At 41.4% G+C, this 24,931-nt stretch overlaps 1 protein-coding gene, 1 long non-coding RNA gene and 1 other non-coding gene across 6 annotated transcripts in view; 1 reads left to right on the forward strand and 2 right to left on the reverse strand.

The window, feature by feature from the left end:
- The window catches only part of LOC102168147 (uncharacterized), a 27,227-nt gene extending 22,477 nt beyond the window's left edge, over positions 1-4,750 (forward strand). Inside the window, exons 3-4 of the long non-coding RNA XR_001306861.3 lie at positions 203-3,631; positions 3,931-4,750. This is a non-coding gene — a long non-coding RNA (uncharacterized LOC102168147). The remainder of the gene's footprint in view (positions 1-202; positions 3,632-3,930) is intronic.
- The window catches only part of HSD17B12 (hydroxysteroid 17-beta dehydrogenase 12), a 149,721-nt gene that overhangs the window by 9,384 nt on the left and 115,406 nt on the right, over positions 1-24,931 (reverse strand). Inside the window, exons 7-8 of one of the 4 annotated variants that reach the window (XM_021083164.2) lie at positions 11,176-11,210; positions 2,195-2,276 (exon numbers count right to left, since the gene is read on the reverse strand). In XM_021083164.2, the coding sequence (XP_020938823.1) occupies positions 2,195-2,276; positions 11,176-11,210 (117 nt within the window). Of the gene's footprint in view, positions 1-2,194; positions 2,277-4,386; positions 9,381-9,914; positions 11,211-24,931 lie in introns of those variants that run through there. The other 3 variants (XM_085011398.1, XR_014837032.1, XR_014837031.1) reach the window with 3 other exon arrangements.
- Positions 17,300-17,403, reverse strand: LOC146405280 (U6 spliceosomal RNA). The gene has a single exon (XR_014839293.1). It is a non-coding gene; the product is annotated as a U6 spliceosomal RNA (small nuclear RNA).

A 24,931-nucleotide genomic window follows, 5' to 3' on the forward strand; every position in this document is an offset into this window, starting at 1 on the left:
GCCACTCAATTAAGTTTTCTTTTACCAACTATAATATCTAGATCAAATTTTAACTTAATTGGAAGAGGTATGTCTTGTCTTTTTTCAGAAAATTACTTTCCAAGAAGAAATGTCTTATTATATAACAAAGGATGTGTTCCTCCTCCCCACTTGCCATTCAAACAGAGACACAATATAAATTTTGCTCAAATCTGTTCTACAGGGATTTTTTGTTGTCAGTAAAGAGAAGAAAGAGCAAGCCTCGTCTTGGTCCTTTAGGACAGCAAGATCCAAGAAGTGGAGAGATGAATGTGATCATCATCTTCCAACAGAACAACTTTAAATCTATTTGTAAAATCGAATGTACCATTTTTTCAAATGTATTCACATGTGCCTATGTGCTGACTCAACCTCAGGCCTGAAATGTAAAGCATCAATGATGACTCTACCAGGATCCATCAGTAAGAGTCTTGTGTCTGTGGAGGAGAACAGGCAGAAAGAAGTCAAATTTGCCAACTGCTTCAAGAAACATGGTGTTGGAGTTCCGCTGTGGCTCAGTGGTAAAGAACCTGACTAGCATCCATGAGGATGCAGGTTTGATCCCTGACCTTGCTCAGTGGGTTAAGGATCTGGCATTGCCGTGGGCTGTGGTGTAGGCCTCTGACGCAGTTCAGATCCCATGTTGCTGTTGCGGTGTAAGGTGGAGGCTGAAGCTCCGATTTGACCCCTAGCCTGGGAATAGTCCATAAGCCACCCGTGCAGCCAAGAAAGAAAGAAAAGAAAGGAAGGAAGGAAGGAAAGAAGGAAAGAAGGAAGGAAGGCAGGAAGAAAGAAGGAAGGAAGGAAGGAAAGAAAGAAAAAAGAAAGAAAGGAGAGAAAGAAAAGAAAGATGGTGTTCATTTTAAACATGCCCACTGTATGTTTCAAAGAAAGCAAGTAGATTGCGGGGGTGGGGGGTGGTGCCAAGCTTATTTCAAAATACAGTAGGTAGTTCCTTTAAATTTTTCCAGGGGACACAGAGCCAAGTGAAAAAGGCAGGTGTTTTGTTCTTTTCCTTCCCTGCCATAGTGCAAGTTCTTATTGTACATTTTATTTTGCTCATTTCCTCCTGAAAGCTTGTTTAATTTCAGTTTCTCAGTGGTCATTTTTATTTGAGACGTATCCTAGACGTCAAGAATGTATTTGAAAATGATGCTATTGACCTGCAGGCGATACCGAATACATTCTAAATTATCAACCTCGCAGTAATGTGAAAAGGTGAATGGTGAGGTTGTGTACAACCGACATCTTACAGAGAGCTCTGGGAAATTCCTGTCTCATTTCAGAAGTGACAATAAATATCTGTGAATTTTCAATAAGGTGGCAAAACACTCGCACACTCTCCCCCGGCTATCCTGTGCCTACTATGTGCTGATTGGCTATGATCCTTCTACTCAGCTCTGCACACGCAGAACTTAAGCTGTATGCTGAGTCATTCATGAATCATCGCCCCTAGTCTTAGCCTCGTTAACATCATTCTGATCAACTGAGCTAACTGGCCTGGACCAGCTCTCTCTGGGAAAGTACAAATACCAATTTTAAAACCAGTAAACCACTGGGAGGAAAAAAGCATTTGTGGATCTGAGATCTCGGTGCCTCACTTGTAAACTTGATACCAATCAGTGTATCTCCAGCTCTGGCTCCTCTGAAACTAGTGTTGCCTATTTTCCCTTTCTTCCCAGTTTTTCTGAAATTGCTAAGAATATTATATATATATTTGCTTTTTAGGGCCACACCCCAGGCATATGGAAGTTCCCAGGCTAGGGGTCAAGTCAGAGCTGCAGCTGCTGGCCACAGCCACACGACATCTGAGCCTCATGGCAATGCTGGATCACTAATCGAGGCCAGGGATCAAATCCATAGCCTCATGGATACTAGTCAGATTCGTTTCTGCTGCACCACAACAGGAACCCCAAGAATAGAACTTTAAGAAAATTCCATGTTTATTTCTCAGACTGTAAATTATTCCTTCTTTTTTTTTAATTGAAGTGTAGTTTATTTGCAATGTTATGTTAGATACAGGTGTACAGAAAAGTGATTCAGTTATACATACAGACACACAAACGTATATATATATATATATACACACACACACACACATACACACACACATACACACACATTCTATTCCATTCCTTGTTTTTAATCTGACATGATTTACTAAAAAATTGTTCACCTTGGTTGCAGAGTAGATGGTCAGCAGTGGAACTGGGTACATGCCACTGGCAGAGGAGATGTTCAGAATTGCCCCTTTAGATCTAAAAGGGAAGATTCAAGTAAACAGAATGAAATCATGTATACAATTGTTTGCAAATTATAGATCAAGATGTATAATTATTTGAAGCAGAATAACCTGGCTGCTGTTTTTCTAACACGTATCTTTCCTTACCTTTCATTAGCATGGGATATGCTTGATCAATGAATGAGGCATAACTCAACTGAAAATAGCTCTTCTTTGCACTTAGCTCATTTCTGAGGTTTGGCAATCTGGGGCAGGACCAGATTAGATCTTCAGTCTCCTTGAGTTGATTTCTTTTTTCTTTTTTTTGCCACCCCTGTGGTGTGACACGTAGAAGTTCCCCAGGCCAGGGATCGAACCCACACCACAGCAGTGACTCAAGCCACTGTAGTGACACTGCAGCATCCTTAACCCACTGCCACTGGAGAACTCCCTAAAATTGACTTCTCTCCTCTGAGGTCTTCTCTGGCTATAGCACCAAGAATTCTCACTCATAAAAACACTCATATTCCTTATATGGTTTTAATTTGGCATATCATCACATTACATATAGTAATTGATTGTTCTATGAGTATAAACATTTTTCTCCTTCAAAAAAAAAATACACTTCTGGACATCACAGCCCTTGTTTTATGCTTTTCTTCAAAGCACTCTGATGATAGAACAGTACTTACATGGATGAATGGTTATGTACTGCCTCCTATTTTCCCTGGGTTATAGAGTTTCAGGTACTACATGAAGAGTTGACTCTAAAATCATGTGACTTGAAGTTCCCATTGTGGCTCAGCAGTAACAAATCCGACTAGTATCCATGATGATTCGGGTTCGATCCCTGGCCTCCCTCAGTGGGTTAAGGATCCAGCGTTGCTGTGTACTGTGGTATAGGTTGCAGACATGGCTCAGATCCTGCATTACTGTGGCTGTGGTGTAGGCATGCAGCTGCAGCTCTAGTTCAACCCCTAGCCTGAGAACTTCCATATGCCTCAGGTACAGCCCTAAAAAGCAAAAAATAAAATAAAAATAAAATCATGTGACGCTGGGGTTTATCAAAACATATTCTTTTGCCAAAAGGCAAAGCTCAACTTCCACTGTAACTTTTAGAGACTACTGAAAGCTCGAAGTCAGAAAGTTACCAGAAATTATTAGTTCTAGAAATAAATGGAAATTAGTTTGAGAAAAGCAATTCTGTACATATACAAGTTGTTAGTTGTATATGGCTTGGGTGTGAAATCAGGGTTTTAGGAATTTTAGACAGAATTAACACCAACTTTTCCCCCTCAAATCCATTCTTCTCAGGGAAGCCGGTCTCTGGATTAAGCTACTGAAACTTGGCCGCACCTGCCTCCTGCCCTCCAGATCCTTTCCTTTGACTTAGTTTCTCATTATTCTTTTTTTTTTTTTTTTTTTTTTTTTTGTCTTTTGTTGTTGTTGTTATTTCTTGGGCCGCTCCCGAGGCATATGGAGATTCCCAGGCTAGGGGTTCAATCGGAGCTGTAGCCACCGGCCTACACCAGAGCCACAGGAACTCGGGATCCAAGCCGCGTCTGCAACCTACACCACAGCTCACGGCAACGCCGGATCCTTAACCCACTGAGCAAGGGCAGGGACCGAACCCGCAACCTCATGGTTCCTAGTCGGATTCGTTAACCACTGCGCCACGACGGGAACTCCAGTTTCTCATTATTCTTTATCTGAATTTACTTCCCAAGGCCTTGGGGCTTTTTTTGTTTGTTTGTTTGTTTGTTTGGTATTAAAATAAGGGACTAAATAGACACTTCTTAGGCCAAGTTTTAAAAGAAACATGATTAAATGGCATTTCAGTTACTTCAGACATAAATCTGAAAAGAAATAATCCACAAAGGACACCCAGTCCATCTGCCAGCCTCTAGGCAAAGACGCCACTTCAACCATCAAATGCAAGTCTGGACCCTCAGTTTAAAAAGTCCCTGAAACCGAGTTGTTAGCAAGATACACTTTCATTTGCAGTGAAATCTATTAACACGTTCATCACAGAAATCAAATCTCAAACTTCTTCTATTACTGTTTTGAAGAAAGTTGGACATATTTAGTCAATAAATTAATTGTATCATTCTTGTATTTTTTGCTTGTGTCTCTCAGACAGAAAAGGCTTTTCTTTTTTTATTTTAAGAGTAAGACTGCCTATCAGAAGTTAGAACCCAACTGCTCTATGATAAAAACTGGTGAATTAGTAATGATTATCTAGCAATTTCATTTTATTGGTATTTGTGAGAAATTCCTTTGATGAAAATGGGTTAAAAACCACTGTTGGAGACTTTTAATATGTTACTAATTTATGATGTTTAAAATCGCTTTATCTTTTTAGAATGTTAAAAATGTTCTGAGATTACATTGCAGTGATGACACACTCTGTGACTATACTAGTAACCACCAAATTGTATGTCTTAAAATGTGTGGATTTTATAATATGTGAAATATATCTCAATAAGTCTATTAAAGGGAGAGAACGCAAAATACATTTATGACATATCTGAATGTATCACCTTTAAGCTCAGAGCAGATCCCAATCCAGTAGAAGCTAAGAGAGCTATTCTATCTTCTGCAATACAACATGCTTTCTGAGAAGTGACCTCAAATCCTGACAAGTTGCACTCCATCCTGAGCCCCGAGCATCCTTGTAGGTTTAGGGGGTGTTTTATTTTACCCTTTTCTAACATAACCAGGACTTGAGATGTCCTCACCCATTCACAGCAAGTGAAGAAAAGCCGGTTTGAAGTAGTTGTAGAAGACGTTGTTTTTCCCTGTAGCCTACCACTGCTGGTTTTATCAGCTGCACTCTGTGCTCCATTATACTTAAATCAGCTCAGGTGGTTGCGTGTGCCCTTGAACAAAAATCTCACGTTTTTTATCTCATTCCTCACAAATGAAATACAGTGTAAATGTCTTCCGGGAGTTCCTGCTGTGGCACAGTGGTTTAAGGATCAGGCACTGTCTCTGTGGCAGCGCAAGTTCATTCCCCAGCCAGTGCAGTGTGTTTAGGATCCAGGATTGCTGAGTAAGGATCTGGTGTTGCTGCCTATGAGGAGCAGGTTGCAGCTGCAGCTGGATTCGATCCCTGATCTGGGAACTGCCACATGCCGCAGGTGCAGCCCAAAAAAAAGTCTTCCAAAATCAAAGTTTTAATGTTATCAAAAACCTTCTAAAAATTAAATTTTATCCTCACCAAAATAGATTCCTAAACCTTCACTCACCAAAGCAAGGATTTCAATACAGGAAAATTCATTTAAAGATAATAAACTCGTTCCTGTTTGCAAAATTAATACAGACCAATAATCAAATATGCCACAATCATGCAAGCATATGCTTTGAATTGTTTCCTCCTTGAGGCAATAGAGATTTTTGTTTCTCAAATATTCTACCCTAATTTAAAATTTCTAGACGGGAGAGAGAGTTAAGTAAAAAGGCAGAATTGCAAGATACTTTATGCAAAACACCCTATGTGTACCCTAAAATGCAGTAAAACAAATCCAACGCCAACAGAGCAAAAAGTGAGAATGCATAGACCTAAGTAAACACTAAAGGAATTTATCACTGAACCCAAATGATAGCAGAGAAAACACCCCTTCAGCCAAAAAACGCTGTGATACACAGAAGCATGCGTATTTGTCTAGCAAAAACCCTTCCTCCCACACCCACTCCCAATAGCATATAAGCCTCTCTCCTTTTCTCCAAGGATGATGATATTCAACTTAGTTTTGTCTGAATCATAAAGAATACACTTGCATAGCCATCCTAATCCTTGCACTGTCTACAGTATCTATTCTTTACGGAGAGATAGGGCTGAACATTTGGGACTGGGGGGCACAAAGGAGTCGTCTTTAAAATCAACTACTTCATCTAGCACTAATCCACCATCTAAGCAGAATTAGTGACGTCAAACCAGTTTCCATGGCACAGCCAGACTCAGGACAACTCTGTTCTATCATGCAGAAGCACAAAATGGGCCGTGCTTAATTGCACACAGAAACAAACATAAAACCAAACCCTGGTTAATCTCTCATTTTCAGGGGACTTGGGGAACAATTCTAAGATTCAAAGGCACATTAAGAATATTTGCTGAAGCTCCATAATGAAGACTCATGTTGCTCATACTTCTGCACATTTCCAGTTTGTGATGACAGACATCCAAATAAACAAGTCAAGTAATGTTCTCTGCGATACCAGCATTCTTAATTCATCACACTGCTTACTTGCTAACAGCCACGCCACGGTGTCTCAGTGGTGTAAGTTACCGAGGCTCTACTAGAACTAAATACTGCAAAAACAAAGCAGAAGACACCACAGCTGATAAAGAAGCACCTTTTTGTATAAAAATATTCTCTTCAATTACTAGCACTCCCACAAGCCAAACACTAAACACACCCAACCCTACACAATTCGGTATCTTCCTATAGGTACGCTCCCTAGAATTTCCTCAGTCCTGTGACATTCCCAATTAGAAAACTCTCCTTAATGATCACTTGGATAAAAGAATTACCACGCCTTTTTTCTTCCATACACGCCCCACTATTCTATCAGCCTCCTCTGTAGTGTCCTTGTGCACAGCGCTTATTAAAATACCGCTGTCGTAGGGGAAGTGATAGGTCTTCCATTAAACAAGTCACTGATTTCTGCCTTCCCGGGGAACCCTCATCACTACCCCACACTGCAGGTGTGGAGAACAAGAAGGGGAGGCATAAATATTGCTGGGAAGCAGGGGAACATAGGATCGGTCCTAATGTGGACAGCTACCTGGCTACAGAGTGTGACTACAGACCAGAAAGATTGTGCAAAAAAAAAAAAAAAAAGCAAAAATAAAAACAAAGACTACATCCCAAGTCTCTTGTCAGGGAGTATGTAAGTGTGCTCTTGGAGGGTCATTACTTTCTTTCTTAAGCTTAAATCTAACACGGAAACTGGTACAGATGGTTCTCTTAACAGATTCTCAAGAAGGACTTAAGAAAGGCATCAAAACATTTTTTTCTATGTCGAAAAGAATCCTGGATCACAGGGGTCAGGTACATAATTAGAACCAGCAATCTCTACACATTATCCAAATATTGCTTTGTTGAAGAAAGTTTGCAAACATTTTCCCACAGGAAAGGGAACTGCCTGCCCTAAAACACCATAACATGTCATAATTCCACCTTAAGCAATACAGTATGAAAGAGGCTATTTTTAGCTTTTCAACGGTTGTTATGGCAACCACCTTCTGGCTCCAGCTGTACACAATGTTTATAATTCCAGGGAAGTGGAAAGAGCAAGTTTCCTCTATAATGTAATTATGCACTCTCTACTTCTATGGCAATAACACCTTAGTTTGATTACAGAGACTTGTTTAGTGATAGTCAGTTGGCCGTAGGGTATCATTCTAGAGGGTCTGGAAAATCGCATACATCAGAGGTAGAATCAGTGAAAGGGAAAAAAACAACAGCAACAGCAAAGGACCTTTATAAAGAACTCTGCTGTTCCTCAATGGAGATACGAAACCTATGGTAACCAACCACAGAAATATGCCACTTGGGGATGGGATAAAGGGCAGGCTATAATCAAATCATCTGTGATCTTGGGTTAGATCATCTGTGATCTTGGGAGTTTTTCTTTCCTCCTGGGCACACAGCTAATATTTCTGGCCTCCCATGCAGTTAGCTGTCGCCTGTGTCTGAGTTCTGGACAATGGAACGACGGCAGAAGTGAGGTATGTCACTCACAGGCCTGGCCCGTGAAAATTCCCATAAAACCATCCTTCCTCTCTCTTCCTCCACCTGCTTGGCTGGATGCAGAGGATTCTAGAAAGGACTGCAAAGCCTGAGGGAAGAGTGGACCCCCGCCCCGGACGGAAGGAATCTGAGATCCCTGAATGACTGCGTAGAGCAGAGCCCGGACCCCGGACCCACACTGGATTGGGATGTGAGGGAAAAATCGACCTGTAGGGTGTGAAGCCACTGAGGGTCTGGGGGGTCTGTTACAGTCAGCCCACCCTGACTAATGCAACTAGTAACTCCTTTAATTCTGGCAGACATAGCTGGTCCTTCTCCTATCCAAAAGTGCCCATTCATAAAACCCACTCACACTTCTTACTAGTTCTTAGCACCCCTCTGACATCAGTTTCAATCCATAGTCTCTGATGGCTTTCCACCAGATCATTTTGCAGCCTCAGTGTAAAATCAATTTGATTTCTTTCTTTCCTTTCTTTTTTTAGGTCCGCACCCAAGGCATTTGGAGGTTCCCAGGCAAGGGGGTGGAATCACAGCTATAGCTGCCAACCTACACCACAGCCGCAGCAATGCCAGATCCGAACCACATCTGTGACCTACACCACAGCTCACGGCAACGCTAGATCCTTAACTCACTGAGTGGGGTCAGGAATTGAACCCAAGTCCTCATGGATACTAGTCGGGTTTGCTAACCACTGAGCCATGACAGGAACTCCCAATTTGATTTCTTAAAGGCAAGGATCCAACTCATCTTCTGATGATAAATTTTATTCAGTGAACGCCTGTTAAATGGATGGATCCTTGCATTCTTTGTCTTTACCTAATGCTCCAGCTGTAACTGTGATAACAGCCGCTAGGTCTAGAGAGAGGGGTGAGCACCTAATGTTGGTATCATTGACTAACTAATTATATAATTTCTAATAATATAACTTCTTTGGGTCTTTTTATGTCAAATGATGGGGCTTGGTTTCAATTAATTCAAACTACTGAAATTCTACAACTCTTCAAATCTAATACTTCATGGTCTGCAAAATGATTTCATAACCAATACCTCTCTTGCTATGGCTTTTACCAACACATTTAAAAATTCCTTTGTGGTATATAAGTGTTTCTTTTTGAATGGATGGAACTTACTATCCTGAATTAATACCGTGTCACTTACAGATATCAAAACTAGAATTGGAGTTCCTGTTGTGGCGCAGTGGTTAACGAATCCGACTAGGAACCATGAGGTTGCAGGTTCGGTCCCTGCCCGTGCTCAGTGGGTTAACGATCCGGCGTTGCCGTGAGCTGTGGTGTAGGTTGCAGACTCGGCTCGGATCCTGCGTTGCTGTGGCTCTGGCGTAGGCCGGTGGCTACAGCTCCAATTCAACCCCTAGCCTGGGAACCTCCATATGCCGCGGGAGCGGCCCAAGAAATAGCAACAACAACAACAACAACAACAACAACAACAACAAAAGACAAAAAGACCAAAAAAAAAAAAAAAAAAAAAAAACTAGAATTAAGTTAATGGCCCAAATTGCATCCTTTTTGAGTCTGCCCTAATTCTCTGTAATCTTCCAGGGTTCTGGTCTGGCTTGACCACTGTCACTTCCATATCTGATCATCAGGGGCACATTCCCACTGGTTGTGCCAGTGGCATGTGGGAGTTCCTGTTAACACAGCAGTGACCCAAACTACTGCCGTGACAATGCCAGAACCTTAACCCACTGCGCTGTAAGGGAACTTCATAAAGGGAATTAAAGCAAATAAAATAAAGCGACTAAAATATACAAAAACCACATATAAAATGCAGTTACAAAGAGACTTGCTAAGAAGTAGATGCCAAACAAAATGGATTCTTTTTTTTTTTTTTTTGGTTTTTTCAGGGCCGCACCCACGGCATATGGAGGTTCCCAGGCTAGGGGTCGAATCAGCTGCACCTGCTGGCCTACACCACAGCTCACGGCAATGCTAGATCCTTAACCCACTGAGTGAGGCCAGGGATCAATCCTTCCTCTGCAAAATAGCAACCTCATGGGTCCCTCGTCGGATTCGTTTCCACTGCACCACGACGGGAACTCCACAAAATGAATTCGTAACCTCAGTTTCCTCATCTGTGCTATGGCGGGAGGCTATCAGAATTAAATCAGCAAACTCATACTGAGTCCTCAGTCCAACCTCTGCACATAATATGTACTCAATAAACATGGCTTGTAATTCCTGCCTGACGCTGGTCATGGAGGTTTCTTCACAGAAGCAGGGTCCTTGGGAAAGTGGGTGAAGAAAACTTTTGTGAATCAAATCGTATTCTTGAACTGTGATGTCTGCAGTTTAAATAAACTATGTATTTAACTTGTAACAAAAAAAAAAAGAGAGAGAGAGAGAGAGAGAGAGAGGAGGGGTCCTTTGGTCTTCCCTTTGCAAACCTGATTCCTTTGGCTCCCTTCCAAACTCAAAGCTATTTTGCAGAGGAAGGATGACTATGAAGCCCTAAATTTAGCAAATGACTGAGCAAGCCCAGCTCTGTGCAGCAGGTTCTCTTTGACAGTCTAGCCCTCACCCAGGCCTCTCCAAGGGAGAACCAGAGCTTCATTTCCTTCTTACACGTACTTCCATTTCAAAAGTAAGGACGTGCCACCCCTTTATCAATAAAGATGAAGATACCTTGTGTATCCCAGTGGAACCCAATTCAAACTGGAACACAGATAGGGCGGGGCGGGAGTGGTTTGACATCTTATAATCATTTTACAACACACCTAAGTTCCTTGCACATCTGTTCTCCAAGTAAGAACAGAACAACCAGAGGATGGGGGTCTCGCTTCATGAAACTCCACTGATTGGGCTCTGAGAGCCTATGACTTTAAGAAGGCATTCCAGGGAATATCCCGGGAACTCTGTCCGCCCCCTCAGAAGAGCAGGCAATTGAGTTAGTGATGGTGACTCAGGCAGACTTTTTAATCCTGATCTAAAGGAACCACCACAACCCCGGAGAGGGAAATAAAAAGGGAATCGAGTGGAAAAGGCCTCCACGACCAGATGACTCACGCTGCACCCTGTGACTCGCCTGGCACATTACTCTGTCGCTAAGACACGGAGGAGAGGTTCATTAGTCACTTTAATGAATTTTTCAAAGAAAGGATTCTCCCTATAAATAATCATGAGCTTGTCACTCTAGTGCTTGTGTGTGAGCTTATGACTCACCTTTCTACCATGCCAGGCAGTACCAACCGTGTCATCTGCAAAAGAGAAAAACAAAACATCCGTGATGACTGAGGATGCAGGCGAGAGAGAGAGTAGAGAGAAGTCACCCACACAAACAAGGAGAGAATCCTGAAACCGCTCGCCACTTCGGCAGACAGTCGTTGACTTCACATACCCTCTATGATTTGGCTGTGGCCAGCACACATAAAAAGGAATCATGAAATTACTGGCAATAACACTGGAAACACCTTCAGCGAACTTGGCTGAAATTAGTCTTGCCTGAAACGTAATACTGGCACCGAAATCTTCAAAGAATTAAGGATTTATGGTGAAATCCATGTCTCCCAAAATGCATTCTCAGAAAAGGACATATGTTATCAACAAGAAATACCCTGCCTACCCAGCTTACTTAAGCTTTCTAATCTCAAGGCCTCAAATAATCTTTTCCCATCAAAAAGGCCTTTAGAAGAATGCCGTCAAGTGACAGGCTGGCAAAGACCAAGTCTATCTCCACACTTATTTCTTGGGTTGTCCAAGCTAGCTGTGAGTAAAACTCATTCTTTGAGAAAGCTGAAGAAACCTGTGATCTCAAGTGGCCAACAACAATAAAAAAAATGACACCTGCATTTTTAAAGGACTTCATAATCGTTGGCTAAACATGTATACTCTGATGAGAGAAACCACTTCTAAACTCTAAGATATTAACTAAGAAAAGTTAAGACATCCACGAATCAAAGTCACATCAGTTAAGTACTGAGGTTGGTACGTGAACTCTGGACTCCCACATCTCAACAATTCTCTGAGAAATAAATGCCATTTTGTTACAGAAAATTTTGTGTGTACCCCAAGCATAGCAACGTTAAGCCTTCTATCTTGAATGATACCGTGTCTTAATTAAAATAGCATTGTATTGATTAAATTGTCATTCTGATGAGCATTTCTTCCTAGAAATATTTCAGAGAAAGAAAACACATCCAGGAGTACCCATCATGGCTCAGTGGTAACGAATCTATGAGGACGCAGGCTCCATTCCTGGCCTCGCTCAGTAGGTTAAGATCTGTTGTTGGCATGAGCTGTGGTGTACCTTGCAGATGCGGCTCTGATCCTGCTGCGTTACAGTGGCTGTGGTGTAAGCCAGCAGCTACAGCTCTGATTCAGCCCCTAGCCTGGAAATTTCCATATGCCATGGATGTGGCCCTAAAAAAGACAAAAGAAAGAAAGAAGGAAGGAAAGAAGGAAGGAAGGAAAGAAAGAAAGGAAAAAGGAAGGAAGGAAACACGTCCACACTTTACCCAAACACAGAATCTGCTCTGCGGTACTTCCAACCCAGATAACCAACCCTGGAGCCATTGCATACACTCTTCCAGGAAAAACAAGATTTCAAACTGACTCTGCATCGCAAAATATAGACTAACACACCTCCCACTTTGAAACAGACCACGTGGTGTCTTCAAAGCCTAGAGGAATCATTTCAACAGAAGTATCCAGATTGGCTCAATCTTCTGGCCCAGATGAAAAAGGAGCAACTATGAGAAAAGTTCAGCCTGAAGCCTCCATAGTTCCCTCCTTTTTATATATAATCTACACTTTTCATGTTAAACTCTTCATAGAACAGTCGGTGCCACATGCCCCCAACATTCACCCTTTCTTTAATATAACAATTGACTTTTCACTTGGAGGTATGTCCTTGTTCCTATCCTTGCTGCCTTCCATAAAAAAACTACATCCTGCATTATTCTCTCATAGTGCATGTGGCCCCATGAATATGTTCTACCTAATAAGATGTGAATACATGTAATGTATGTAACTTCTTGGTCATGCCATTAAAGCAGAAAAAAAAAAAAATACATGTCCTTCTCTTTGCTTGTTCCTCCTCTTGATGGTTAGATGTGATGGAAAGAGTTAGTCACCCTAGACCCCAAGGTGAAAGCCATGTGCTGTTGGTAGCAGAGCAATGAGACAAAAAGAGACAGAAACTGGCATAACACTGTAAGTCAACTATACTTTAAAAAAAAAAAAAAAAAAAAAGAGCTTCCATTGTGGCTCAGCAGGTTAAGAACCCAGCTAGTATCCATGAGGATGTGGGTTCGATCCCTGGCCTCTTTCAGTGGGTTAAGGATGCAGCGCTGCTGTGGCTGTGGCATAGGCCAGCAGCTGCAGCTCCAATTTGACCCCTAGCCTGAGACCTTACATATGCTGCGGGTTTGGCCCTAAAAAGAAAAAAAAAAAAGAAGCTTTATGGAGGGATAATGTACATACCATAAACCTCATCCATTTTAAGTGTACAACTATATGGTTTTTAGTAAATTTATAGAATTGTGTGACCACTACAATCTAATTTTAGAACAATTCTTTTACCCGAAGAAACTCCTAACTGAGGTATTTTAAAATATTGCTGGAACTATCCAGAAACTTCTGTGGGGTGAGTTGAACTAGATAACCTCTAAATGTGTCACTGTGTTTGGCTCTAAATTGCAAAGGGCCCGGCATGCTTAGGGGAGGCCTAGATACTTAGCGGTGCTGCATCCTGAAAGCATAGTGCATGCTGGCAATAAGGAACACTAATTTCCTTTCAGGGGCTTGCTCTGTGGTGTGTTCTGTGCTGGGTCCATTATCTTATTTGAGATGCAGAATATAATAAGCTGTGCTATAGATACTTTCTTTATTTAGTACAGAAGGACTCTGCAGAGGAAGATAAGGAACAAACTCAAGGCCACACCATCAGTAAGTGAAAGAGCCAGAATTAGCACTATGGCCTGACTCCATACCACATGGCCTTAAACGTTCAGTAGCTATGTACGTGTTGAGCAATGATTATACTCCCATAAAAAAGACAAATCTTAGGAAACATGCGGGCAAATTTGAAGAGTTATTTAATCTGAGACGAGGTGACTGTTGAAAGAATAAATTTTGAAATCAGCCTTTTCTCTGCCTTGGTTCTATACAATTTGGTCTAAGGCCAAGCGGGGCGCATTCTGACTTGAGTCAAACAGACACAGAACAGTGAAGAAACAGGGTCATGTTTTAACAAACTAAAATATTGAAGCCATTTGGGCTGTCAGCAGAATTTCTGATTCGGTTTGCTGTGGGGATTGTTTCTCTTCTAAGTCTTAAAATGTTAACCTTGGTTGGTCTTTAGCAACCCAAATGGTCATGGTCAAATATGTTGACTAGAATACTGGCTGCCATGACAGAGATCTCGTAATGGCTTAAACAAAATAGAAATTTCTTTCTCTGTCAGATAAAAAGCCAGGTAGGTAATCAAGCTTTGGCATAGTAGCTCCACAATCATTAGGGATCCTGCCTCTTTTTTTTTTTTTTTTTTTTTGCTTTTTAGGGCCCCGCCCATGGCATATGGTGGTTTCCGGCTAGGGGTCGAATCATTGCTACAGCTGCCAGCCTACACCACAGCCACAGCAACTCAGGATCTGAGCTGCATCTGTGTCCTACACCAAAGCAATGCCGGATCCTTAATCCACTGATGGAGGCCAAGGATCAAACCCGCAACCTTGCGGTTCCTAGTCGGATTCGTTTCCGCTGTGCCACAACAGGAACTCCAGGGATCCTGCCTCTTTTTTAAAAATTTATTTATTTATTTATTTTTTTAGGGCTGCACCTGTGGCACAGGGAAGTCCCCAGGATTGAACTCACATACTTATGGTTACTAGTTGGATTCATAACCTGCTGAACCACAATGGGAACTCTCGTAAAGCTATTTTTTAAGAGAACACTTCCATAATCTTTGGATCATAATAAACTGGAATCACAAAATATATCTGATGTAACTTTATCAAACACAGGAAACAAAAGAGCTCTCAGAATGCTCTCTGCATATCAACTCATGGCCTGGAGTGACTTTAAGCAATAGAGGCATTCTTCCCTACCCAGCAGAGGGCACATCATGCACATGAGCTAGGGCTGGGCAATGGAGGCTCAAGATCAAGCAGGAGAACAGATATTTGAATAAATTAATCATTTCAAGACAATGCCATGAGTAGTACAATAGCAGGAAGGTCAGAGGGCACTAAGGCTTGGGAGAGGGTCTAGTTATGTGTGGGGAATCCAGGTAGAGCTTCACAGATTACATTTCAGATAAGTTTTGAAAGCATAAGTAAGCGTTGACTACGCAGAAAAAACCATTCTACAAAGGAACAGAATACATAATGCAAACAGCTGCAAGAAGTTACAATGTACGCTAGAGAACTGGTGCATTTTTTAAAACTTTCTGTGGCATGAAGTATACAAAGAAGTAAATATATTGGCATCGTCTTATACATGGCACATAACCTGCATATCAGACTGCATCACGGACAGCTGCCCATGCTGGTTCAAACAGAAGTACATCAGGCATAGAAACTGTTACGGAGGATTTTCTTTGTAAGGATAGATGAATGTGCATTCTGCTGTATCTGAAAACATTTTTTTTATTTAGTACATTTCATCAGGGGACCACAATGCACAGCTACTGTATAATAAAGAGGTCCCCAAGCATTTTGTGAAGAGAATCTTTTATGTAGTTCCCCAAAGTTCTGAGATCACCAGGAATAGGATGAGGAAGGAGAAGACTAGTAATAAAAATGTCCTCACCCAGAGGTAAGTGTGCATGTGTGTGTGTGTGTGTGTGTGTGTGTGTGTACACATGTGCGTGCAGATGCGCATTTGCAAGAAAGAAAGAGACTTGTTAACTGCAAAGTAGCTAGTGGAGTAGCCACTGACTTTTAGCTTTATGACAAGAAAGGAGAGGAAGAGGGGTAGGACTTGTAGGCATTGATCTAGAGAACAACCAGGAAAGTCTACAAGGTCCATTGATGAATTCCTTTGTTCTGACCAGGGTATCTCAGTACACATATAAGTGTTTAATAAGTGGTCCTGTGGAATTTTAAAGTTCAATTTAGGTTTTTTTTCCCAAGACATAAATTTACACATTCAGATATAGTCCAATAAGAAATATCACTTTAAGCTGGGATATTAAGGAAATACAAATGTACACATTGGGAGCTATTTTTTCCTTACATTGTGTGCGTGTCATATATTAAATGTCTCCTTTCTGAATAGCAAAAATTATCCAGAAAATGATCTGAGACCCCCCCATAAGATACAATCTTACTTACAAAATTATATCATCGGCATGCTAAACAATAAATCGGTCTTGATGCTTAGACACCTTTGAAATCTATTATTATTTCTTCTCAGTTTTGTTGAAATATAATTGACATATAAGTTTTTTTGGGACACATCTTACTTCAGGATGTGCCTTTATATAATATTCACAACTGCCAAAAAGTTTGGTAAGCATTTACCAGACTCTGTAAGCCCTGACAAACTGACTTTATATTTGTTTTTGTTCAATAACACGCCAAAAAGTCAAGACATCGGCAATGAACAAATAAAGTTTAAACGCAAAATAATGTAACTCAGAGCATCTTCTGGCTTTTTCTGTTGAATGAGACCAGAGACCAGTGATGAGCAAGCCCCCATTTTTGACAGATATAATGGAGTTTGAATGAATTAACAGAAGCTCTCCTGCCTTACACTATATGTGGCTACAAGTGTCACCTACTTTTCTTTTTTTTTAATTAAAGTATAGTTGATTTACAATGCTTATTCAGTTTCTGTTGTACAGCAAAGTGACCCAATCACACACAGTTCCCTGTGCTGTACAGTAGGGCCTATTGCCCATCCATTCCAAATATAACAGTTTGACTCCCCAAACCTCAAACTCCCTATCCATCGCCCATCCTCCTCCCTCTCCACCGGGAACCACAAGTCTGCTCTCCTTGGCCATGATCTGTTTCTGCTTTGTAGTTAGGATCACAACGTTTTATAAGTTTAAAGTACACAATACAATGATTTGATATATGCAGATACTGTGAAATGATTACCACAATCAGTTTAGTTAATATCAAAAATATGGAATGCTTAGGAGTTCCTGTTATGATGCAGTGGGTTAATGATCCTGCTTATTTCTCTGGAGACACCAGTTTGATCCCAGCCTGGGGTTTGATCCCAACCTGGCGCATTGGGTTAAGGAACCCGCTTTGCTGCAGCTGTGATGTAGTTGCAGCTCCAGCTCAGATTTGATCCCTGGCCCATGAACTTCCATATGCTGTCAGTGTCCACCCCCCCAAATATGGACCGCTTCACAAATTGGCGTGTCATCCTTGCACAGAGACTATGCTAATCTCTGTATATTCCAATTTCTAGTATATGTGCTGCTGAAAAAAGCATTAAAACATATTCTTCTGTGTGTGTGTGTGTGTGTGTGTGTGTGTGTGTGTGTGTGTGTGTGTGTGTGTCTTTTTAGGGCCGCACCCACGGCATATGCAGTTTCCCAGCCTAGGTCAAATTGGACCTAGAGCCACCAGCCTACATCACAGCCACAGCAATCCGGATCGGGGTCTTGTCTGTGACCTACACCACAGCTCATGACAACACCGGATCTTGAACCCACAAGCGAGGCCAAGGATCGAAACTTCATCCTCATGGATACCAGTCTGGTTTGTTACTGCTGAGCCAAACGAGGAACTCCTAAAACTCGAGTTTGAACTCCAAAAACTCAAGTTTGAACTCCAAAAACTCGAGTTTTAATAATTTAACACAAGGAAGAGGTAATATTTTCAATGCCTGCCTATTAAAGGGCCAGAAAAACTTTTTGGAGTGCTCAATGACCAAATGATTCACCAGCAAAGACAGAAATCCACTCATGAAAAAGTTAAACTCTTTTGTATTATTCATTAGCTTCTCCTTTTAAATTCTGACTCTAAATTATTTCTCCACATAAAATCAAATATCTTCTTGTATCTGTCAAATATAACAACACTGAAAAAGCCTAAGAAGAGTTAGCCTGAAATCTGCAGGCTTTTTACCTGTACTTATCTTTCCTTCTAATCAGATTTGATATCATAATAAATTCAATTTCAAGCCTTCTTTGTTTGGGTATGTGTATACAAATAATTCTTAATACTCTGTATATAAGTAGAAAGGCTTCACTAATATGTTAATATTGAATTAAATTCTCTTTAACATCAAGTTTTACATAGGCTATTTAAACTAAGCTATTAGTAGTCTCATTTTCTTTATATGCATTGATTGGTATCTTGATATCTGGTTATTTATACCATATACCAACTGTTTCTGTGAAATCGCACTATCTATCCTAACTCCATTTCACAGCTCACAAGCTGTTTCTGGAGTTAACTCACTATGCTAATTTTAGGCCATCTGCAGGTGATAATTGCTATACCAGGAAATTTTTTGTTCCTCTTAAGATATTGCTAAAATAAGATTACCAGAACTCGTGTAAATTCCGTGGTTAAGAATAGTAGAAACATAGTAGGAAACATGATTTCTGCGCTTGTTTTCTTCTATGTTGAAACTGTTTCCAAAAGTATATAGCAAACAACTTAAATGTCTTTCCTAAAAGGTAGATAAAAGTCCTGTACTAGCACCTCTACAACAATAGAAGCTTTAAATCCTTGCAGAAAAAAAAACGTTTCCTATTTATAGATATATATTTTTAGTGAATTTCATCAATCCTTACCATAAAAAAGACCTAGAAGCCTAAAGTCAAAGGGAGAAAAGTCAATAGATGTTATATTACACCTAGATATTACACTTTGTATGCAAGCTGCCCACAGAACATACACATATACAAAGATGCATGAGTCTTCACCAATGATAGATAGTTCAGTTTCAAACTTCTCTTGAGGGAGTTCTCCTTGTGGCTCAGTGGGTTAAGAACCTAACTAGTATCCATGAGGATTCCGGTTCGACCCCCGGCCTCAATCAGTGGGTTAAGGATCTGGCGTTGCCGCACACTGCGGTGTAGGTTCCAGATATGGCTTGGATCTGGTGTTGCAGTGGCTGTGGCTTAGGCTGGCAGCTGAAGCTCCAATTCATCCCCTGGCCTGGGAACTTCCATATGCCACAGGTGCAGCCCTAAAAAAGAAAAAACAAAAAAGAATTCCTCTTGGGGACACTACATATTCTATTTCAGGAGTGAAATATTTACTGGCATTTATTGCCACAACTATGAATAGTCTGGCTGAGAAATAAAATGAATAGGAAGCTGAATTAGTTCATATAAAATCAAAATCTGTATTATTAGATCATTCGGTTGAGATATCTAACTCAAAAATGCCTTGGCTGGCCTAGAAAATCCTTGAAAATGTTATATTAAGCTGTAACCATTTTAGTATTCTGAAATAATTTTATTTTTGGCAACTGCATTGCTTTCACAATTAGAAAAGCCTCCACAATTAATGTCATTTCTAAAAGAAATTAACGTGAATTTCTTTTTCTTTTTACTCCTCTGGCATCAGTAATCAAGAGTTGGAAGAAGGAACCGCATCTTATACTCAAAAGCCAGTCTAAGTTTCCCACTTTTTGGTTTGGTATGAAAACTGATAACACAAGCAAATTATACAAATTATGAAAATTATTTTACAAGCAAGTAATTTTTTTCTTTCTTTCTTTCTTTTTTTTTTTTTTTTTTTGTCTTTTTGCCATTTCTTGGGCCACTCCCAAGAAATATGGAGGTTCCACCGGCCTATGCCAGAGCCACAGCAATGCGGAATCCGAGCTGCGTCTGCGACCTATGCCATAGCTCATGGCAACGCCGGATCCTTAACCCACCAGGCAAGGCCAGGGATTGAACCCGCAACCTCCTAGTCGGATTCGCTAACCACTGAGCCATGATGGGAACTCCAGCAAGTAGTTTCTTTTTACAAGCAAATTATTTTTGTATCATGTAACTTCTGGCGTTTGGTCATTTTTGGAGAGAACTGTATAAATATAAAACACTATGGCATAATGCTCAAAAGATACAATCAAAAAATCAATTAAAATTCAAGATACTTGCGTAAAATAAGAAAATAAATCTTGCCACCTGTATCACCATTACATATAAGTAGGAAATAAAGTGTAACATCTTGCCCTAGAATCTGAGCAAAGCCTTGAGAATCCAGGCTATTCCTACAAATAATTAGAACACCACAAATAGCCACTTGGTCCACTTCTGCCTTGCTTTCTACTCCAGAGAAGGCTGCTCCGAGTAAACAGGATCTGAATTCAAGCAACTGAAAAAATGAACCCGCACAAAATTAGAAGGAAATAGATGCAAATGCCTTAAGCACATTTTCCATTGGAATCATTAACAATAACTTTAAAAATCACAGTATAATAGCAAAAAGAATTGCATGAAGTAGCAACGATGTTACACAATGCCTGTTTTGGAAAAATTAGGTAGTAACTCCACTGGAAGTCGTACTAGAATGACACAGCACACATTTCCTTTGACAAACTGTATAATTTGAGCTCTGTGGTACTGAGAATACAACTTAATGAGAAATTCTTAGAATCTCACCTGGATGGCTAACAGAATATTTACTGCACAGGGGGTGAAAAGCTTAATTAGCTAAAGTTTTTAGAGTGCTTTGAGATCTCTGAGGATTATACGGTTTTCCTCTGTACTAATGTTCAGGTCTTTGTGGAAGTTATGAGCCCTCCTGGCCATTTCCTCCCTCCCTCATTGAAGGGCACCTGAAATTTCACCCCCACACCATAAAAAACAAAGCCTTTCCTCTTGTCATAAATGCTGGCTTGATTTTGTTAAAATAAGTTAACAAAATTAAAGAACGTTCCAGAACAGAGAACTGGATGCCAATTAACAATGAAACTGAAGCCACCATTTATAAACTCTAAACAAAAAATGAAAATAAAAAGAACGCAAATACAATCACACCGTTTCCAAGTTTAGCATTCTATAATATGCTTTGTGTTTCCAATGCTCACATTTTCCCCAAATAAGCTGACTTCTCCAAAAGTGACAGTTTGGGGCAGGAAAAAATAATTGCTAAAGTTCTCAAAGAGACTTGTACATCTTCATCCATTTATAAAGCATTTTTCCTAAAAACTAGTTGGAAAGAACCTTAGAACCAATCTCCAACTACTCCCTCGTTTCTTAAAGATGCACACTCTGGGAAGAGCGGTCATCAAATAGTTTGGCAAACCCATCATTTTATAGCTGTGCCTGAAACAGTCTATTACCGTGAGACCCTAAGGGCTAAAATGTGCCCCCGCATTGGGAAATTTTTAAGAGCTTAATAGCTGCTTTCAAAGGAATTAAAAGGCTCTAGATATTAACCTGGAATGTCTTGATCCTGAAAAGCCCTGGGAGGGGCAGTAGGGAGGGTCATACTCTTCTGCCTACAATTTATCAATTTCCTAATATTGTTTTGTTTTGTTTTTAGGGCCATACCCGTGGCATATAGAGGTTCCCAGGCTAGGGCTCGAAGCGGCTGGCCTACACCACAGCCACAGCAACGCCAGATCTGAACCACCTCTGTAACCTACACCACACAGCTCATGGCAATGCCGGATCCTTAACCCACTGAGCGAGGCCAGGGATCAAAACTGCATCCTCGTGGAAGCTAGTCAAATTCGTTTCTGCTGAGCCGTGACAGGAACTCCCCTAATATTGTTAATCTGAATGCTTGGGGCAGAGTGGGGGGGATAAATTCTTAGCATAATCCCTAAATTAAATACAACTAGACTGCTGAACAGATTCTTCTGATGGATTTCCAGATTAACAGAGGGCTCCCCCTGCTGGTACTATGTCACATGCCAGAGGCAAATCCATGTTAAAAAAAAAAAACCAAAAAGGAAACAAATGCTTCTCCTGTGCCTTTTCATCCATCTGTCCATCCATCCATACATTTATTATCTACTTCATAGGCAGAGTAGAGCATTATGGCCAAGTGGCATAGAATGAATACATAGTGGTATTATAAGGAAAGAAACTGGCTTCTCAAAAGCCTGCAGAGGCCTCATACTCCAAGGGATTTGACTGATTTAGTCAAAGCCATTCTAATCCTTCTGCTCCACCAAGAAAGCATTTATTCAGTTTGAGTTGACTGAATACTTGGAGTCACTGAACGGGGAACATGAACTCAAATGCCTAAAAGGGCCACCAGGTAGGTGACATTAATATAAATGAGTGTCATAAGTCAGACAATAGGGGCCAGTGGGGACTGTGGTAACCTAGAGTGTGCAGGCCTAGCTATTGAGCATGCTCAGCTGTTACTCAGCTTGAATCACTTGTTGCTGTGCAGGAGTTCAGGCCTATGTTACCCTGTTTTCAGATTTTTCCCAAGAGAAGCTGTGAAATGTCCCATTTTGAAAACACTGCTGGAACTGCAACCAAAATATGCTGCAGGGCACATCCATCCCAGACTCTTGGTTTGCACCCTCTGACCTAGAACTCACCTTCTGCCCATTCTACTTCTGGCAGGTCCAAAGTTTAGGAAGTTCTTTCAACTTACTTCAGTGCAAATATCAATAATTGACCTCAGGCCAGCCCTCCAGGGCCACACACAGTAAGCATGATCCTTATTTCTAAAGGACTAGAATTTTCTGGTTTTTTTTAATTCATTTATGCATTCAAAAAGCATTTGTTGCATATCTGCCATAGGTGAGGACTGGGGCTAGGAAATGGCAGAGGACAAAAAGGACATGGTCCCAGCCCTTGCAGGGCTTGGAACCTGTAGCAAGACAGTAACTTAAAAATGAAAGGAAGACATGCAGCGTGTGATGAAACTGCTTGGCTGAGACACTTAGTCTGGTCGGGAAGCCTCCCAGCCCCTCCCCACCAACTGTGTAACCCTTTAGCTGGGAACTAAAGGGTGAGTAGACTTTGTAAAGTGGGGGATGCAGGAGCTTTCCGAGGAGAGGGAAAGCTCAGGGGGACAGTAGCTTCGGGAGATTGAGCACAGGGGCAGAGAGACTCGAAGCGGGAGGGAGAGGCAAGTGGGGCCCATTCAGTAGGGTCATCCGTGCAGGTCACACTAAAGATTCTGGATGTGAGGGAAAGAAGCCACAGAGGGATTTAACAGGCGCATGGTAAGACTTGAAATGAAATAACACTCTGGCTGGAGCACGGACACTGGACTGGAGCAAGACCAGCTGGATGAAAAAGGCTGGCGGGGCTATTCTGATGCATCCCCCTGAGACATCTATGGGCTTGGAACCTGGAAGGAATCACTGAGAATAAAATGAAGCGAGTTGATCTACAAAACACTTAGGAGGTAGAACTGACTGGCATTGCTTAGGGTGTGTGTGTGTGTGTGTGTGTGTGTGTGTGTGAGAGACGTCATGCTTCCCTTCTCCATGCTAAACATCACTAGTTGTTTCAACCACTCCTAGGAGGACATGGTTTCAAATCTCCACTTTGGCTCAGATAATCTGATGAAAGAAGAACTACATCCTGATCCCCTGCTTATCTCCTCCTTCCTATCCCCAAACAAAACAAAACTCAGCAATACTTCGCTATCAGGGGAAATTGTTAATAAATTTTACCTTGGGTCACATCTCCACCAACCTCCTTCTCTGCTGTCAGAAAGGTCATAAATAAGGTTGGGATATCCCCTCCATTTGTCAGAAAGATAGTCTGGAAACTTCCTAAGGGATCCAGGTGTGGGCAGGGCCACTCCCTATTGTCCTCTGTATTTGCTACTGGGCGCTTCAGGGCCCAGTACCTTCAGAAGGGATGGTTTTCTCACCCTTAGGTTAGCTGTGGGCAGTGCAGATAATATTGTTTAGGCCATGTTCGTCTGAAAAGGAGTGAAAGAATCTGGGGTGTCTTGAGTCTCAAGACTGTTATTAAAGGAATCAAAGAAGAGCCAGGTGTAAAGAAGGAAGCCAACTCCAAATTTGGCAGATGTTAAAACAAGTGACCTCGAAGCGGTAACAAACTGCAGTTGATTGAATGCAAAGAAGATCAGACCTGTTTCAGAACTTGTCTTTGAACAAGTGGCACTCAGTGCCGATTTGGAACTGGACTTGTACTGACCTGCCTCTGGAGTTGTGGCACGTTTTCCACCTCCCGTGATTTTTCTAAGAAAAACCATGAGCAATGCAACAATTTCCATCTCAGGACTCTGAGACGGAAACCCCTCCAGGCACAAAAACCCGGAACTACTGTAGCAGAGCTGGAGGTTTAATTACCTGTAAACTCCACCATGTCTGGTCTGAAGGTCATTGTTCTTCAGGAAAAATAAGCCTTCTTAGATTTTAGTCACAGAACATCTGAAGTCACAAGGAAAAAAAAAAAAAAAAAAAAAGCCCTGGCTAGGAGGAGGAGAACTTTTCTTTCCCTGAAGGTTTTGAGAGCAAAATTGGCCGCAGGCTTCTCTGTACCCCTTGGGTTATCTCAACTAACCTGGTAAAGGGAAAGTCCAGTTGAGCAAGTCACTGAAAGAGAAGATAGGAACACTCCCAAATTATTGGATAAGGTGAAAATTGAAATAATCAGATGGAACTGGAGGGATAAAGGCCTGGGGAAGCGAAAGTGAACTTGACGATTAAACATCAGGGGTCGAGAGTCACAACTATTCTTGTTAATATTTCTTCCCTGATATCCTGGGGACCCCTCACCGCCACGTCATCTGGTGTGATGACCTTTTAAGTCCTTCGGTTGGGGTACTTCCCTTGTATTATTCCTCTACCGGACTGGGGGACTTACATGATTTTTATCATCTGACCTACTGATACAGGACAGGAACATGTAGATCAAGCACTAATCCTGGACCTGAAGGAATGACAAGCTAGGTCATTCAACGCTCATGGTGCAGCACAGGGCTTACAACTAGATGCTGGGCCTTGTGCAGCCAGTGTCTGCAAATGAGGGGCACAAACCCAAGCTCGCAAGAGCAGGCTGATTTCTCTGGTCTTTCCTGGCACGCTTCTCAGTCAGTCACTC

The sequence above is a fragment of the Sus scrofa genome, chromosome 2 (assembly GCF_054392235.1).
Source record: "Sus scrofa isolate SSC_HxYL_T2T_F1_AM1 chromosome 2, Sscrofa_HxYL_maternal_Yorkshire_Landrace_v2.0, whole genome shotgun sequence".
Classification (NCBI taxonomy): Eukaryota; Metazoa; Chordata; class Mammalia; order Artiodactyla; family Suidae; genus Sus; species Sus scrofa.